The sequence below is a fragment of the Amblyomma maculatum genome, chromosome 11 (genome assembly GCF_055883805.1).
Source record: "Amblyomma maculatum isolate TAMU_Amacu chromosome 11, ASM5588380v1, whole genome shotgun sequence".
Taxonomy (NCBI): Eukaryota; Metazoa; Arthropoda; class Arachnida; order Ixodida; family Ixodidae; genus Amblyomma; species Amblyomma maculatum.
Window position 1 is genome coordinate 29,224,107 of NC_139354.1, and position 18,244 is coordinate 29,242,350.

The 18,244-nt window shown below is 45.2% G+C and overlaps 1 protein-coding gene across 1 annotated transcript in view; it reads left to right on the plus strand.

The window, feature by feature from the left end:
• Positions 1–6,892: 6,892 nt before the first annotated feature.
• LOC146173276 (uncharacterized) overlaps positions 6,893–18,244 on the plus strand; it is a 42,435-nt gene continuing 31,083 nt past the window's right edge. Inside the window, exon 1 of the mRNA XM_084585167.1 lies at positions 6,893–6,928. Coding sequence (XP_084441293.1) covers positions 6,893–6,928 — 36 coding nt within the window. The remainder of the gene's footprint in view (positions 6,929–18,244) is intronic.

Below are 18,244 nucleotides of genomic sequence, written 5' to 3' on the forward strand. Positions count from 1 at the left end.
TAAAGAAGACAAAATTATGACGTCTCTGTTCATGGATTCTTGTGGAGATTTCGAATTTTTTACCCTTGCAGACAGCGAAATAATGAGACCCACCTGCTTCACTTCCTACTTGAGGAAGCCGATGGAGAATGTAGTGCAGAAAAGGCTCTCTAAATACTAGGAAAGAGAAGGGTTTTGTCCAGACGAAATGTTTGGCTACAGGCCGGTTCTCAGCAAACAGAATGTCACGCTTCAGTTGAAACACAGCGTTCTCCGGCTCTGGATCTCATGGAGGTTTTCGATAACGTAAATACAAGGCAGTGCTCGAAGGCCTTAACCATTCCAACACAGGAGTCAAATTCTCCAGGTACGTTAAAGGGATGCTGAACAAAAAAAAAAAAAAAATTGCCGCCGAGGTTTCTAGCGCAGATGGTAGCTGTCGCATTGAGAGTGACCAAAACAACGCACTTGAACAGAAATGAGCCGAAAGTAAGTATTTTAATGGATTTCTGAAATCGCCGCACATAGCAGCCTCTTGTGAAAGCTCTGACAAAACAGTTATGTCACTTTTACCTTACTCCATTTTGCCTGCTTAGCTACACCCATCGCGAGCGGTCGCACCCGCTCATTTTGTGGCACTCATGAAGTTCAACGCGCTTTTGAAACTGCTGCTCGTGTTGCTACGAGACAGCGGACTCAGCGCGCAGCTTTAAACTACGCTACACACAACTTATCCTTCGTCCCCCTCGACCTACCTCGTCTACAGCATTCCACATTCCACAGCATTGTGCACGGCGGGACGCAGAAGAACCGACACGGCGCGCAGCCGGTCAACCAATTTCAGCGGCGGCGGCGGGGCCGCGGGGCCATGACGCTGTTGAGGGTTAATGTGACGTCACATCCACCGGCAAAAATTCAGGAGCGCGCTGCCTCTGACCCGGTGGCTGCTCAGAAAACGTCAGAAATACAGCCATCCGCTCAAAACTAACCCAAATTATGCGTCTGTACTAGTGCAGTCGTGTCTCAAGAATGTAATTGTAGTGCTTTCTCAATGTTTTTGGATATTTCTTTAGCGTACCTTTCAGAACTTTCTCTCGGACAGACAGATTGCCATCAAATTCTTAGATTTCAAGACCGAACCTTTATCAATGGAGGATAAAGGAATGCCACAAGGATCTGTTCTCCCTCCCAAGTTGTTTACCTTCCTCTGAGGAAACTCTCCCATCTCCTAAGACAAATAGAGGGGATCCAGCATATATCCTATACGTTGACGATATCACTACTTGGACGAGTGGCGGCTCCAATTCCGGTATCTCGCATAGATTTCAGACAGCGGAGGAGAGATGGTAAAAGAATATGTTCTTGTCAGAGGACTGTCCTGCTCACCGATAAGTCTGAAGTTTTATACTCTCATCGATAGAACAGATAAGGAAAGAAAGGAGCCTTGAAAAACTTTCTCCACTGGTGGAGGTGCTGGGGTGGGGGGGGGGGGGGGGGGGGGTTAACAGAGTACCTAGGAAGTGCCAGTAATCAAAGTTCTAGGCTTTCTCCCCCCCTCCCCCCGGGAGTACGCGGCAGCTCGGGTTTCCTTCCGAGGAGCGGAATGGGCGGGCTGACTTTGGAGCCTCGGTGGCTCCTTTTTAAACCTTCGTGGACGATGCCTTGTGCACAGGGTTGGAGTCCGAAACAAAACACTAGTGATGCAGAACTATCAATAGTACCGATAGTATTGATAGTAGGATAGCAATGAAAAAAAAAATATTGATAGCACTATCGATAGTACTATTGATAGTACGTTGATAGTACTATCGATAGTACTATCGATAGTAATTTTGATAGTCTATCAATAGTACTAACGGTAGAATAAAATCAACCGTGAGAACTCAATGCAGCAAAACTTGGTTCCCTGAGTGCATGGTATGATGGTGGTGATAAATATGACAAGACTCACGATTATCGCAGTCTACGCATCACCGAGTGTGCAGTCGAGTTGCAAAAACATTAGCACTATAGTGACTTGTTTCCGGAGCGGCCGACAACAACGCTCGGCGCAGCGGTTACGACCGCGCCGATAACAAAATTGCCAATCCTGCTCGCAAAGCAGGGTGCAGTGCCAGCCGGGCGGTGCAATTTTCGCCGCTCTGGTGACGTCATTTTTTAAATATTTTTTTTTTCAACACTTCTGTACCCTTGGTAGAGTTGCTTAAGTGTCGCAAATTTCCTGTTTTTACTGGCAGCAACAACCCGACGCGTACCGTTTGGTATGTCTACTTCTGAGCCGAAATCGGTTGAAATTAACAATTCAGCTGGTATGCTTGCCGATTATGAAACATTTTTATTGCCGAGATTCGTGCTCTCTGTAGCATAGCTGCTGCTTTCAAAACAGTAGCAACTGCCGGTTGTGCCAGGTAAGCGTGTAAATAAAGGTCAACATCTGGACGCAGACTATGTCGATTACGGTAGTCAAATAATTGCCAAATCTTCGGAACTCGTAAGAGCAGCATTGTTAAAAACCGATTCTAGTTTCTTAGCCGACATTTTAGCCTGTTTTGTTCTGGGGCGGTTCAAAATTACGAGATCCCTCAAAAATAAGTTATCGATGTTCAGAATGCAGTTCGAGCAATTTTTTCGCTGGATTTGGCTGGTGGAACCCTAACGCATGCTACTTCGACTCGGGTGAAGAAAAGAAATATGTTGATAAGAAAATTTTGGTAGGATCGGTAGTGGTGCTTGAGAGGATATTTTTTTTTCTTTGTATTTTTTCTCGGATCATCAGTGCACTCTAAAGGCATTATGTCCATCGATAAATCGGCGGTGCGGGAGAGAGCTCTTTCTGATTATACTTTCTCTATGTATAAGAAATGACATGAGAAGCATACGCACCCTAAAAGTCACACTGCGGTCGTCTTCAACGAGCCTGATTACTTGCGCAATGGAGACTGGCAACTTTGTTACAGCTCGCAGCAAACTTTATTTGTTTTTTGTTTCTATCATATATAGTGACAAAAGCTGCATAATTATTGACAGCACTATCGGTGCAATCGATAGTACTTCGACTGCACTATCGATAGTCTATCGATAGTTTTTTTTTACACTATCGATAGTTTAAAAAAAAACTATCGATACTATCAATAGTCAATTCACCGATAGTTCTGAATCACTACAAAACACACAGAGCGTACAAAGAAGTTCACGCATAGAGGAAGACTCACGTAGACACACCACACTTTAGCACTGCATGGCCGCCCATCTAAGGTTTAAAAAAATCTCACAACAAACACAACAGTCGCGTACGCCACAACTTCGGTTCTTCTGGAAGTCACATTGCCAGGGAAAAAATATACGGATATAAAAAGGAAGCCCTACACTTTGAACGTAGTGGGGGTGACTGTGAGTGGGGAAAAAGTAAGGCACAGAAAAAACAAGCAGTACGTAACTCTTCCGCTCGAGCATGGGGAGAGTTCGAGCTAACCAAGGAAAACCTAGAGCGTTCTGAGGCAACGTGCCCGTACGCGTTCTTGCGCGCCCGACCGACGGTCACATATACAGCAGGTCCCATGAACATATGATGTTTACAGAACAATTCAGCGGTTGCAATAAATGCAATATGGGCAAATTATTGGATGCCGCCTGTTTTGTGAAACCCCTTATTGTAGTTTCTTACTGCTAGCTTGCTGTTGCAAAGTATATTGAGTTTCTAGTTTTGAGAGATCCAGTGACCACCATCCCGTCGTCTCCATCGATTACTGTCATTACCGCCGTCCCTTCTAGGCCGCAGGCCGCATCACAGTATGTAATTTGACTAGTCTACCCTTCGTAGTCTTTTTGTGCATCGTCTATAGGGGCGCGCCTGAAAGCCGCGCTTGTTTTCAAAAGTCCTTCCGGGATATGAGTTGCGGCTGGCCACGTATCGCTGCGAGGATTGCCGATGTTCGTGGAACAGATAGTTTTCTCTGCTCCTGCTGTTTTTTTATGCAGCGGCCTGACGCATAACTTTAGGGTTGGCCTTTGTGTAAAAGCGAGAACATTTGGGATGCTGCAGCCATCCGGAAGGAACTAACGCCTGCACGCGCCAAGTGCCTCAACCAGCGCTAAATCATGAGCTGCGTTTCTCAGCCCCGCTTTACTAGGGGCACGCCGCATCGAGTGATAAATTACTTTAACAAAATAATCACTGATTTTTTTTTTCTTTTCCAATATACGAGACAATCTGCGCCATCCACTGTTACACCGTTCCAGCACTTCTCTCTTATAGGGATATCGGTTCATCGGCCGAATTTACAAAACTTTAATGCAATGTCACTAAGAGTCCTCTGTCGCAGAAAATTCAGCGTCATCGTTGTTGTCACCGGTCATGAACGAAGAATCTCGATGGAAAATTCAGGAGCAGTTTGAAATGTTCACATTAATGCTGAATTTCTCCAGGAAGTTCCGTAATGAAAGGAAGATAATTGAATGGAAATGAAAACTAAGTCAAATTTGAGTGGGGGAGGAAGTTATAGGTCGCGAAGGCTCGCTGGTTCAAGCTGAATGGAGGTAGACCCACTGTATTAGCGATGCGAATGGGGTCCGACAGCGTTCTGATCTTAATAGGCGATGCTTAATTAAGCGCCCCGATTTTAAAGCATCCTCAAGGGGCTTAGCCATAAGCACGGATGGGATCGTGCGATGAAAGTTTCACAGCCTATACAGTCGGAAATTAGTGAAAAGTGATAAAGCGAGCTTTACAACCTTCGCTTCATTAAGCTTATGGGCTTAGGTAAAAGGAGTAAAAGGACAAATAGAGATGCGGCTTTTAATAAGCACCACTTTTAGGTCATTAAATGCACCGTATTTAATTAATTAAATCTCGTACCTGACGCTCATCATATCCGTCTTTACTTTGCACTCAGTAGTAATTATTGGCCTCAAAAAATATCCAGCACTGCACTAAGTAAATTAACTATTAAAGGTTTATGCAGTAACCAACATATCTTTTTTTCCTGTACCTAAACGCGAATGGTAGCGATCGTCAGAAAATGCACGATGATGCGCCAGTATCGTCTGAAGCGCTTTCAAAATATAAGATAGGAATGACAAGCGGCTTGTTAAGCGCAGTAAACTCGAACAGTATATGCTCTCGATCGTATTTCTTGCCGAGCATGGATGAGTAAATACAATCTCCAGCGCATTTTTTATATCTTTTGGCCATTTATCCAAGGAAAAAATTGCCCACGATTACGTTACTTCCTAATGCGAAATTTGAGCGCAGCTCATCAGCAGCTTCACCTTTTCGATAGATTGAGGCAAAGATTTCAAGCAAGACCCGTATGTACAATTACAGACAACTTTTTAAAATTTTTCACATGTATTCCTTCAAGAAAACTTCACTAACAGTTCTTGGCTGTCACGAAAGAAGCTTTGTGGTCGGAAAAATGAAGAGAGCAATCGGGTTATCGGGAGGTAGCGCGTGGGCCCATAGGAACGTTGCGCGACGAACGGATAACAGCGACTGACCAGTGCCGCTGACGCCGCTAGCGAGTGAACCGAGGGAGAACGGGATGCACGCACCGTGATCCGCTGATAGCGAGCCGGCACTTTACCGGCGTTTCGGCAACCGGAGAGCACCCCGCCGCCACGCAGGAAGAAGGGGGGTTCCCTCCTCCTCTTTTTGCATGGCGGCGGCGGTGTTCTACGCAGCCACGTTAGAGAGATTTAGCTTAGCGTGATCCGCCACCGCGCGTTCCACTGCGCATGCCCAGATCCCCTTGATGCCGATTGATGACGCCACATACTTGATGTCGGCACATAGACCTGCCGGGTCGGGACCAATCAGCTTGAGCGCCCCGCCCACGCGCGGTAGAGAGTCATGGTGGCGGATTGCGGTAAGCTAAATCTCTCTGTTGTCATAACTGGCTAGCGGCGTCAGCGGCATGAGTCAGTCGCTGCTAGCGCTGCCTCCGGTGACCCCCCCCCCCTTCCTTCCTCGTGTTCTGCGGTTGCTGCGCGCGCTTCTGTACCCATTGTTCGCAACTGAGCGTGCCCCCCCCCCCCTCTTCCTGCGAGGCTCCGGTTGCCGTAGCGCCGGCTCGAACTGGGGGTATGAAAGGGGGGCGGAGCTGGTTACGAGGCCAACGCAGCCGACGCCGACGCGAAACCCAGGAACGGGCGCCAAAGAGCTGCGCTCTAAAATATTTGCTGAAGAAGCCCCATAGTTTGTGCCACAGGGCATCTGCAGCTGATGCTGTTTATGCAACGATGCAAACTGTTAGCGATGCCGCTAGTCTCTCGGCTAACCCCACCACTAAACGAATTCATGATGCGAGGGCCCCATAGAAACACGCAGCTAGCAGACGGCGCGGCCGGCTCCGCTCCCGGAATTACTTTCAACTCCTATGCCAGTGTCGTGGCATTTGCTTAAATTTTTAACGATCGTAGGTAGAAACCTTGTGGCGATCCATATATACAGAAATGCCTTACGCATCATTACAAAAAAAAAAAAGGATGCCATAAAAATTTGGCGTCCATATTCGTTTAAATACCTGTACCAAAAGTGTATCGATTCAGTTTGGCGGAAAAGGACCAGAAAACTAACCAGTAATTGTGTAGGAAGACGGGATTGAGAAATACAAAACATCAAACGACAGGTAAAAAACACATATGTTAAAAACTGAAATAATTGAATGGAAAAGGACTTGACCTTGGACCTGCATAGAAATTTTAGAAAAGCAGATTTAAAATTGAAGCGTTCCATGACCACTAGAGGTTGTAGTCTTCTCTTTGAAGCTAGATCAAGATATCTTGAGTGACATAAACGTGAAACTAGAAAAAGAATCTGAATCATGAAGAAGAAACCTGTGCCATCTGTGACATTTGCGCCGAAACCATTGAACACATTACACTGCAGTGTGGCGCAGTATCCAACCAGACTTCCATGCGGGCCAAGGAGGTTCTCCTTGATGCGGGCGTGGTACGTGACTCTCCCCGAAGCCTTGGGGGTTTAAAAAAAAAAAGAAAAAAAAAAAGAAAACGTGAATGAATTTGTGGTAGAAGTAGGCTAGAGACATTTGGAAGATTGGTGGGTAAATAGCAGGGCGAAGAAGGGTGCTAAATAAATGAGAATTAAGAAAGGTATACCGAATGTACAACTGAAGTCTTCAAATTTTACGGAGTGCTCACAGAAGTTTCAAAGGGGATGCTCTAGTCTTAACTCCCAATAGGGGCCACTCCCGGAGCACTGTTCTGTCAACACAGCCAAATAAACATTTTTCATAACTACCGCCACCACCTTGCAGCTAGACCCCACGCTTCTCTCGAGCGGTCGTGCGCTCGTGCCTGAACACTCGCAATGGGAAGCAGCTCTGCGCCGCATAACACTTGAACACGACGTACTGACCCTGTCCGCCGACATTGATTTGCCAGAATTGTCTCTGCCGCCACTACGGCCAGTAGAAATCGGTCACCCCCCTGAAAGGACAGTGGTGGGGACAGAACGGCATCGACCTCAAAACGTCCCGCCACATTTTTTAAAACTTCTACGTACACACATGCATGGAGAAAACACCATTAAAAAAAGTGTGGCGGAAGTTATGTGATGATGATGATTGTGTGTCTTTCGCACGAGAAAAATCTAGCTTGTTTCCGGTTGACTCGCTGACCTTGCACCTTGCCTTGTGTGCTGCTACGCTCTGCTGCTGCTACAGCGGTGTTGTTCCTAGGGTGGAATTCAGTGCGAAGTTGGTGTTGCCGTCACTTTTATATCCTTTGTGTACTGTGTGCAAGAATTTACACGCGCTGGACGACAACAGTCGCACTGGCGTATGGTTTACCTGCGCGAAACGGCTGCTTTTGCTTTTCTCTGAATGGCATCCGCGCTGTTCGCTGTGTTTATCAGTGCGGCGTGTGCTACACAGCGACCGTCGTCATGTTGTGCGGATATTTTGAGTCTGTGCATGAAGAGTATGTGTGTAAGAACGCACGCGGGCTTCTCGCGCTCCCGTTTGCGTGCTAGGTTCAGGTAGGTTTTCGCAGTGAGAAATCGTTGCAGCTTGTGTGCATTCTCGCAACGCTGCAGTGACCGTGACTAATGATGGTTATAAAATTTTTACCAGCTTTTGTTTTTCCGGTGTTGTGCCAGTGGGTTTTGGCACAACTGTCCAATAAAATTATGGAATTCATTTTCCATTCGTTCCGTCTTGTGTTGCATAATGTTACAACTCTGAGATTTCGATCTTTATTAAATGGTTTACCTGCATTTATGCCTTTTGACAGCGAAATACCTTGTGAAATGTGTATGCACGTGTGCAGTTGAAATGCTATTTGAGTATATTTGAAAAAAAAAAAAAAAAAAAGCAATTGCAAGTGTTCATTGGGCATTTTTATGTTTACCTTATTTTGACTGCATTGTAGATCAAAACCAATGATGAGTCGCTCTTCAGTGACATTACAAGCTAGTTTTTCGCCACATAATTAATATGGATAGCCGCAATTTTGGCTGTTAAATATGACATGCAGCATTCAAATGTACAACACGAAACCTATTATAGGTTATGGTTAAAAGCAGTTTAGAAACTAATATGTATTTCTCCAAAAAATATATATGGATGTAAAACATTAAATTTTGCAGTGCTACTGTAGGCTCTGTAGGTACTCTCCACCTTTATGAGTGGATATTAAATTTGTGAAATGACATTGCTGGAACGACCACCATTAACTCATGCTGTGATCCTAAGTTTGGCTTTTCAAGTCAACAACTCAAACATTTATGGTTACCTCCCCTGACTGTGGCATTTTAGAGAGCATTACTGTCACTGCTATCCCCGTGGTATATGCAAAGATGCTAACTGCATACTGGGCCCAAAAATTAAGCACTGCAAAACCTACCCTGTCCTCACTTCTGCACAGGAAGGCATTTTTAGTGTGGCCAGTTGTTCACATGGAACGTGACTGCAACAATAAATATCAAGAGTAGCATGGGATGCCAGAATAAGAACTGGGTTATCTGGATTGTTGGGAGCCCTTGCTACATTTTTAAAGCTCATTCGAAACGATGCAAATCTACACTCATTCAGCCTAAAACTGGAAAAGAAGTGTTATCCATTAGAGAGCATGACTATGGCATGCTAAAAATGTGAGGTCACTTTTACAACTGCAATACCATGCACATACTCTGGCATCAAAATTTCCCTCATAACACACGGTCAAAATGTTCACATCACAGTGCACTCCATTTCATAACCCATTTGCAGTGCTATGAAAGGTAAAAGCGAGCTGGACTGGTCAGGGTGATCCACGTACATGGCACTGATTCTGCCTTTCTGGTTCCGAAGGCAGCACAGAAGTGTAGGATACAATTATGTAATGCACACCGCCCTGAGTGGCCCCTATCACCCTTACGTTATATAGTACTGCGAATAACTTGTGAAATGGAGCACAGCAAACAGAGAATTTCGCAGCTTCATCAGCTTATTTGACAGCTTGCAACTTACAAAGTCTTGTTCTCAAAATATGAAGTGTTACAGGGAGCTAATTTTTTATGACAAGATGGGAAGCCAGCCAGGGAGTAGTCACGCATGATAAGTTTTCCGAAAGCTTTCTCAGCTAAAAAGCAGTACATTATAAAGCATTAGGCAGAATAGTTTGTTCAGAAGCATCACAAAGAATGCAGCAGGATCTAGGGTGCACAGTGAAGGACGACTGAAATATGATGCATAGCACAGCATAACAATAGAATTATAAGTTGCACCTTTTACAGCAGTTCATAACAAAAAGACCCTTAAATATTGGCAATCTTCAGCGTAAGTTTTTTTTTTTTCTGCTTTACTTTGGCAACAGCTATGCATCTGAACATGTGTCTGGGATAAAAATTTCATGCTCTGTTTTGCCTCATGCACCACTGTTCCCCAGTGTGCTCCACATATGCTGAATACTTTGTGCATTTTTTAAACTTGTGTTCTCCATAAATGCTTATTGGTTAAGTGGTCAGTTATTCTAAATTTCTTTCCCGATGATTCCGATTCCTCTTAATGTGGCATGACTGTCATATATATAGTTTATATGAGATCACTATCACTACATTGCTCAGGTAAGTTATGGATACTGCTAAAAATATGTTAACACAGTGCAAATTAGTATGTGCCTTATTCTACAGATATTTGTCATCCTGAAGCAAAATTACGGCTACAAGATGGGTGTATTAGAACGAGAATTGGTTTTAATTACGTCGGGTCATCGCTCAACACAAGATGGTGCCAAGATTATTTTCAATTTTTGCTGCCTGATGAAATGTTACAAATCCTAGTTGAGTACAACTCAAGTCTGCAGTAACTTCTATACAAAACTTCTCCATGGCAGGAAGCGGTCCACTGTAAAGGCATTTCTGGTTACCTAAAGCTGACTGGAAACCAAATTTGAAGGTCAACAATTTTGATTCCTCTGGCTACATTTATTCTACTCTTTAAAGGACCCCAGAAAGAAGTATCTTTTCAACGATTACTCTGTGTGTTTGAAATGGTTATTGTTGCTGTATGTCTTCATCTCGCACATGCTATAACCTGTTGAGTAAACAAGAAAATTGGAATTATAAATGTTATAATGACGACCTATCAGATGAAACAAACTTTAATTGGGAGACACAATTGCGCTCAGCAGTCATGGGCAGTATCGAAGATACATGTATCTTTGATACTATCTTTAGGTACATTTTGTGCGTCTGTATTAGGTATTGTGTATTGAAAATGAAAGTATCGGAGTATCGGTATCAAAAATACATATTGTATTGTGTATTTTAACGATACATGATACTAAACAAAACTGCAAATATTGAAGCCGCAGTGAGACTTTGGGGTGAAGGCGTAAGCTCAGGCAGTACTACAAGCCCAGAGACAGCTCGGCTTCTGGTACTCCCTGATTTACCTCCAAATACCCCATCCCCTCAGAATCGACCATATTTCAATATTCCCTTTCTTTAAGAATAAAGGAGCCAAAGCTAAGTAGTTGTCCACGAGGTTCATCAATTGTGAGCGCTGAGTGCGTACCACAAAGCTGCTGAGCCGTTAACGGACACACAAAAAGAAAGGAACAGTGGAAACGGCAAGGAAGGCAAACGCACAGTAGGGACTATACACACTCCTGTACCCCTAGCCGCTCTCCCACCCTTTGCCATCCCGCCCCTCCCCCACCAAAAAAAAAAAAAAAAAAAACGTCTCTGCAGCATCTGATTCTCCTCAAGCAGCGTGCTCAGTGTACTGTTGAACGCAGTAAATTATGCCCAACCCTTCTCCAAGCTCTGGGCTCCGCATGTCAGCCCCGCATGTCGGCTTTGCGTGGCAGCAAAAGCACGAGCTTCTAAGATTTCAGTCGGCCACGATGAAGTCGGCTAACCGCTGTTCTTGTAGTTTAGTGTTTGAAAACAAATACTTTGTTTGTAACAGCGCACTAGACTTCAATTAGACTTTTTTTCTCGAAAAACCATCATGTTTAAAATTTTACGCAATACACAACATGAAAGCTTTGAATGCAATATTGAGCACATAAGTTTGAATAAAAATTATACTTTGTCAAACAGCTTTATTTTGTCAAAACCTTTTAGCAAACTTTAAATGAAACTTGTAAATATGTTTTTGTATCTTAAAGGCAAAAATTGTTACATTTTAAAATAAATATGCGGTTGATTGACAGCATGTTAACCACTCTGGTAAAAAAAGGACATATTTGTTTCTTTCTTAAGACCAGCCGTAGTTCTCAAGCGACGCTATTGAAACTTGAGTTACCCAACTACATTCAGTATCCTTGAGTCGACGTGACTATGGCTCAGCCTTAATCGGTAGCGAAGATACTTTTCTGAAGTATCTTGCCCAGCCCTGGCGCTCAGTCACTGGTGGTACAGTTTTGCATTTCATAAGCTTGCAGAGAGATGTACATTTCTCTGTATGATTTGAATGCAAACCTATACATCGCATGCTATATTCTTCTAAGTTAATAATGTTTGGTTGAGGTGAATTGGCCTCAGATAATCGGCACATATTCTAATAGTAGGTAGGTAAAGGAATTGTACGCTGATAAACAAACACTAATAAACGATCACTTTAGTAAATGCCCCAAGAAAAACAGTTATGAGGGAAATTTGCTACATTATCCGTGTGTTTTTTCCAGGAAATGTCAGTTATCCATTGGCCAAATATTTATGCTCGGTTACCTCTGATAATGATATGTTAGCACCATATGCAATTTTAAGTAGTCTTTTCTTGAGTGTAATTGTAATGAAATCATGTTTTTCTAAATTAATATGCATGTGCCAATGGTGATGCTTTGTGAGGTCATTATTTAGGCATACCTAGCCGTCAACTAAAAGGACATCTTTGTACTAAATGCAATCATCTGTGGAAAGCTTCCTACGCACAAAATCCTGTCATAGTGTTGTTTATAGATAGTAACAATGAAAGTGCTCCCAAAACAGATCACTGGAGATGCTAGATTCAATCTGGTCACGGGTGGAAGAAGTATTGCTTAGCATTGGAGTTGGTTTTGAAAGGTAGGTTGAAGCATTACTTGCGATAATAGAGTAATGCAAAAAATCTAGAGGTGGACTATGTAGATATATTTGAGATAAATTTAAAAGCTCCGTGTGGGGCCTATAATTACACATCATTTTTGGATAGTGCTACTGGCGACTGCTGCCGACCGATTTGAGCAACAAACTGTAGCGCCAAACCTCCCCGATGACATCATTGGGACTTGCTAGGTGGGCCATTTCTTGCGCCCCCCCAATTAGCATGGGCTGGATGGGGTGTGCTGGATTGCCATCGCGACTTGTTCCCTTTGGTTTTTTTCTTGCGTGCAGTGTGCTTTTAGTTGAAGGGAAGTTGAGCAGATCGCCGATATGTTGGGTGGTATAATCAGCCTCGGGAAGGGACAGCAGTTCACAACAGGTAGTGAAGCACGGGAAGTAGTGGGCAATTATGTCTGCTTAGGACAGGTAGTAACCGCAGATCCATACCATGAAATGGAAATAACTAGGTGAATAAGATTGGGATGGGGCGTATTTGGCAAGTATTCGCAGATTATGATTTGCAGCTTACCGGTGTCGCTCAAGAGGAAAGTATACAACAGTTGCATCTTACATGTAGTCACCTATGGGGCTGAAACGTGGAGGCTAACAAAAAGTGTTCTGCTCAAGCTGAGGACAATGCAGAGGGCTATAGAATGAAGAATTGCAGGTGTAACGTAAGAGATAAGAATTGTGCGCAGAGTGGGTCAGAGAAATGACTCGAGTTAATGACATTCTAATGTAAACTGAGAAGAATAAATGGGCATGGGTAGGGCATGTAAAGCATAGGACAACTGATGGTCTCTTAGGGTAACAAATTAGATTTCAAGGAAAAGAAAGCATAGTAGGGGACAGCAGAAAGTTATGTCGGCAGATGAGTTTAAGAAGTTCTCAGGGGTCAAATGGATGCAGCTATCACAGGGCTGGGTTAAGTGGAGGAATATGGGAGATGCCTTTGCCCTGCAGAGGTCATAGTTGGGCTGATGATGAGGATAATCAGCCAGTTTAAAGGTATACTGAATAAAAAAAAATTGCCGCCGAGATTTCCAGCGCAGATGGTAGCTGTCACATTGGGAGTGACCAAAACAATCCGCATTATGAACAGAAATGAGCGGAAAGTAAGTATTTTAATGAATGTTTCTCAAATCGCCGCACCTAGCGGGCTCCTGTAAAAGCTCTGACAAAACCGGGTATCACGTCACAACTACCCCCATCGCGGTCGGTCACACCTGTTCATGTTTCCTTTCCTCCGTGGCACTCACAAAACGCAGGGACGTACGTTTTTCTTTTTTTTTTTTTTTTGCTGCTTGATTTCCTGCGCATAATTCATCGTTCCCTCCCACCGCGCAAACAATTGTCCGCAATACGCGCCCTCCATAAGCGTCCCCCTCGACCTCCCTCGTGTGCAGCATTCCACACTTCGCAGCATTGTGCACGGCGCGACGGGGGGAACCAATACTGCGTGTAACTGGTCAACCAACTTCAGATGCGGAGGCGGCGGCGGCGAGATCGCGGGGCCATGACGTTGCTTATGGTAGTTGTGACGTCACACCCGCCGGCTCATAATCGGGAGCGCGCTGCCCACGACCTACTGTATAATGACCCGGCTAACCCTGCGGCCGCTCTGAAAGCGTCAAAAATACAGCCATCCGCTCAAAACTAACCCGAATTATGTTTCTGTACTGGTGTAATCGTGTCTTAAGAATGCAATTGTTGTGCTTTCTGAATATTCTTGGATATTTGTTCAGTGTATTTTTAAACATTTCTGCATTGAGGGGAGGACTGATGGAAGTTTTAGCCAATAGCTTTAAGATCCCCAGGTGGTCGAAATTATGCCACAGCCCTCCGCTACGGCGTCTATTTATCTCTCTCAATCCCGCCCTGCTCTTTCCCTTATGGCGGGGTTCAGGTGTCCACTGAAAAGTGTCACAGATCACCTTTGCTTTGCTATAAACCAATTTACATTTTCCGCCAAATTTATATTTCGTGTCTCGCGATGGCGCATTGGTTAAGGCGCTCGACCGCGGTGTACCTAAGATATGCGGGATTGAATCAGGCCATGACAGCCGCTTTTTGATGGAGGCGAAAAGCAAGATACTCATGTGCTGTGCAGTGTCATTGCATGTTAAAGAACTCCAGGTTGTCGAAGTTTCCATAGCCCACGTCCCTCAAGCATATCCCAAGTAACTTATTTAGGATATGTTATTGTTGTACGATGTTAAATCCCATAATCTAAATCAAGTGAGCAGCATCCACCTTTTATTTTTTCACTTTAACCTTCATTTTTTTTACTTTAATTAACTTTAACAGCATGATATATTAAAGGAGACGGTTTCTAGTCGCCATAAATATTACTCTTTTGGCTATACTGCGACAGCTTATTAGCTGGGCCCGGGAAGTTTTTTCGCGATAGCGCAAGTGCTCACGATTGCAAGTGCCACTAACAGCTGGCCCTAGAGGGGTTGGCACACCATTTGTAAGGGAGGAACCGTTACGCGGGCCCCTCCCATAGGCGAGGGAGGTTCTGCCCCTTACCTACATTTTATCGGCCAATTTTACACCACCTCTATAAAAAGCACGCAGTTTATAACCATGGGCAGTAATACGCGGCGTGTTCGTTACTTTCCCGAACAGTAAACAAGATCAGTTTTTAATGTTTGACTCTACAAACAAGCCAAAAAGCATTAAAAGTATTGAGCTTCTAATTTAGATTCATGGTTATGTTTTTATTCAGCTGACCAGAAGACTCCTTTCGGTCACGAAGATATTATGTTTGGCTGTTACTGTAGACTTGAGTTGTATCCGACTATAATAGGGCTGCAAAAAGTTTAATTATTCATTAGTAATGCTTAAGCATCGTATGGCTACTTAAACGGGCTTCGCATGGGCGGAACCTCCACAGAGCTGTAATAGCGGAACAGGTTGGTATATCGGAAAAAGAATGGTACCATCGGATAGAGCATCAAGGAAAGGTGTGCAGGTGGAAAAATGGCTGATGTGGTTTATTAGTTAAATAATTACAGCCAATTATGTCAACCAGACATCGAAATTGCCGGGAGGGATAATGTCGACGTACAAAATTAGGGCACGTGGTACTCATCCTCCGATGATGCAGGCCTAACTTCCGATGGGAATGGGGATTTGAAATGTTTGAACGTGAACGAGCGGGAATTAATAATTGGTTCACAAGAAGGGAAAGGCGCAGTATTTGCCACACTTGCTTCTGTGGACACTTGAACCACGCCGTAAGGGAAGGTGGGAGTTAAAGTCGAAAGATGAGCCGTAGTGGACAGATATGGAGTAATTTCGACGTCGCACAGCATACGGATACTACTTCATTTCTCCTCCATCGAAACGGGAGGGAGGTGGTGAAGGGCTGATCCTGGCCTTGATGAGGCTGGGACAGGTAGGCCAATGCCGCTTGCGACGGGGGCTAGCCTGCCACCGAATTTTATCTGTTGTAGGCTGTCATTGCACCCGCCACTGCTTCGGTGGCGGACGATGGCTGTTGTTGCGGCGCGCGTCTTTCTCTTCTTCTTCTTTATCTTTCTTCTCTATTTTCTCTCCTGTCCGCACGAGGCAGCGGAGGTGGCTCAGCGCTTAGCTACAGCGCCAGTAGGAGGAGAGGTGGTGAAGGGTGGCTGCCTGGCCCTACGGGGCTGGGACGGTAGGTCAACGCCGCTTGCGGCGGGGATTAGCCAGCCACCGAATTTTTATCTGTTGTAGGCCGTCATTGCACCCGCCACCGCTTTGGGGGTGGACGACGGCTGTTGCGGTATGGTGGCTCCAAAGTTGCGGCGCGCGTCTTTCTCTCCCGCTTCTTTTTCCTTATCTACTTTCTCTCTTCTGTCCGCACGAGGCAGCGATGGTGGCTCAACTACAGAGCCAGTAGCAGGCCCGTGCATTTATTTTTCTTTCTTCCTACAGCCACAACAACAGAGCCACTAGCAGGTCCGTGCATTTTCTTTTCCTACTTCCTACAGCCACAACAACAACAACATTGAAGTGCTGCCGCCGGCGGTCGGGATCGAACCCGGGTACTCCGGCAGAGTAGTCGTGCATTTTAACCACTGCATTACCTCGGCGGGGCGAAACGAACGAACGAGCGGGAAAGGGCGTGATTTGCGTGCAGAAATGGGTGGGAATGATTAGAAAGTGTGTAAAGAGAGGTAATCGACTAATTGCAGTCTGAAAAAATTCCGAATTTATGTTGTGCAGTTTCTGCAGTGCATAAATGCGAAAACCTCAGTGTTGCTGCTGCACAGCTCGGCGCCATTTCAGATACTGAAAACGATCGCCGCGAACATTATTTTCAAAGAGCGCTGGTTGGCAGGCTCTGAGACGTCAAAAAAAAAAAAAAACGCGGATTCGCTACTGGAAGTCGAGAGGCACGCTACAGGTATTTTGAGGGACCCGTGGCGGCATCGCTTGTGTTGTTAAGGTGTGCGAGACTGAAGAATTATGCGGAAGCCCCGCTCTGCGTATGCTGTTCAGAGATTGAAGCATCCAGCCTTCTCGTGGAGAATCATTGATACGCGTGTACGCAGCGATGAGAGCTCTGGGCGCCATTTGGGGAGCTTCCTTTCCCTTTGTGACTGTTCACTTGAAAGAGGCCCATTCAACTCTTTGGGGACAGACATTTTAGTCAACTCCCTGATGGATGGATGGACTAAACTTTAATGTCCAACACAGAAGGTGATCTACCCGCCCCCCGACACGCAGGTCAGGGGGCGGATGCCGCCGCCTCAGATGCAGGCTGGGAGCCTCTTGGGTCCCAGCAGCCTCTTCAGCCAGTTGGATGAGTAGGAGCTGGAGCTCAGGGTTCGAGATGCGCAGCAGTGTCTCCCAGGTGTCTCTACTGCCTATATTGTGCGTCCCCCTGGGAGAATACGGTCATTCCCATATTATGTGGTCGAGGGTCCCTCTCGCCCCACAAAGATTGCACTTATCACTCCTGGCCTCAGGGAACATGTGGTTGGCCATAACCGGGTGCGGATATGTAAAAATTTGCAGCCGCTTCCACGCGACTGCTTGTCTGCTGTTTAATTCCGGGTCTGGCGGGGGTACCAGTCTACGATCCAATCTGAAAAGTCAACGAAACTAAACGTTGGCACCTACGATGACCCATTCGCTTCAGCAAGGTGACGACCACATAGGATGCTACCCTGTGCCGTGGTGCCCTTTTCGACGCATTTTGGAGGTATCAGTTTTTCTTCTCTCCACGAGAAGAAGAGCAAGGAAGTGGCTGACGACTTTCCATGCAGACGGGGACATCTCTACACGGAAACTAATTGTCTTCTTAATTCTACTCTGCGTAATCGCTACTTCCGTTATCTTCTATAGCGAGTGCGCAGTTTTGAGCTCCCGAATCATGATCGCGTAGGAGGATAGAAAGATTGAGGTGGTCGAAATTTCCGGAGTCCTCCACTACGGCGTCTCTCACAGCCTGAGTTGCTTTGGGACGTTAAACCCTACAAACCGAACCAAACCATATCTTTTTTTTTTCTTTTTTTTTTGAGGTTGACTCGATTCCGTTATGGTCGCTGCGGCACCGCCAGGGACAAACAGCGGTGCGAAATACGAGTCGTACGAGATACAAAATAAGGCCGACAGCCACCCCGTTACCGTTTACCACACAAGTTTTGCGAAAAATCGCGCCGTCATTTTATCAGTCTAGTTATTTTTTTTTTGCCCCCTTTGTTGGAACGCGACGGCGGCCTAAAACGCAGCCGGAGGAGG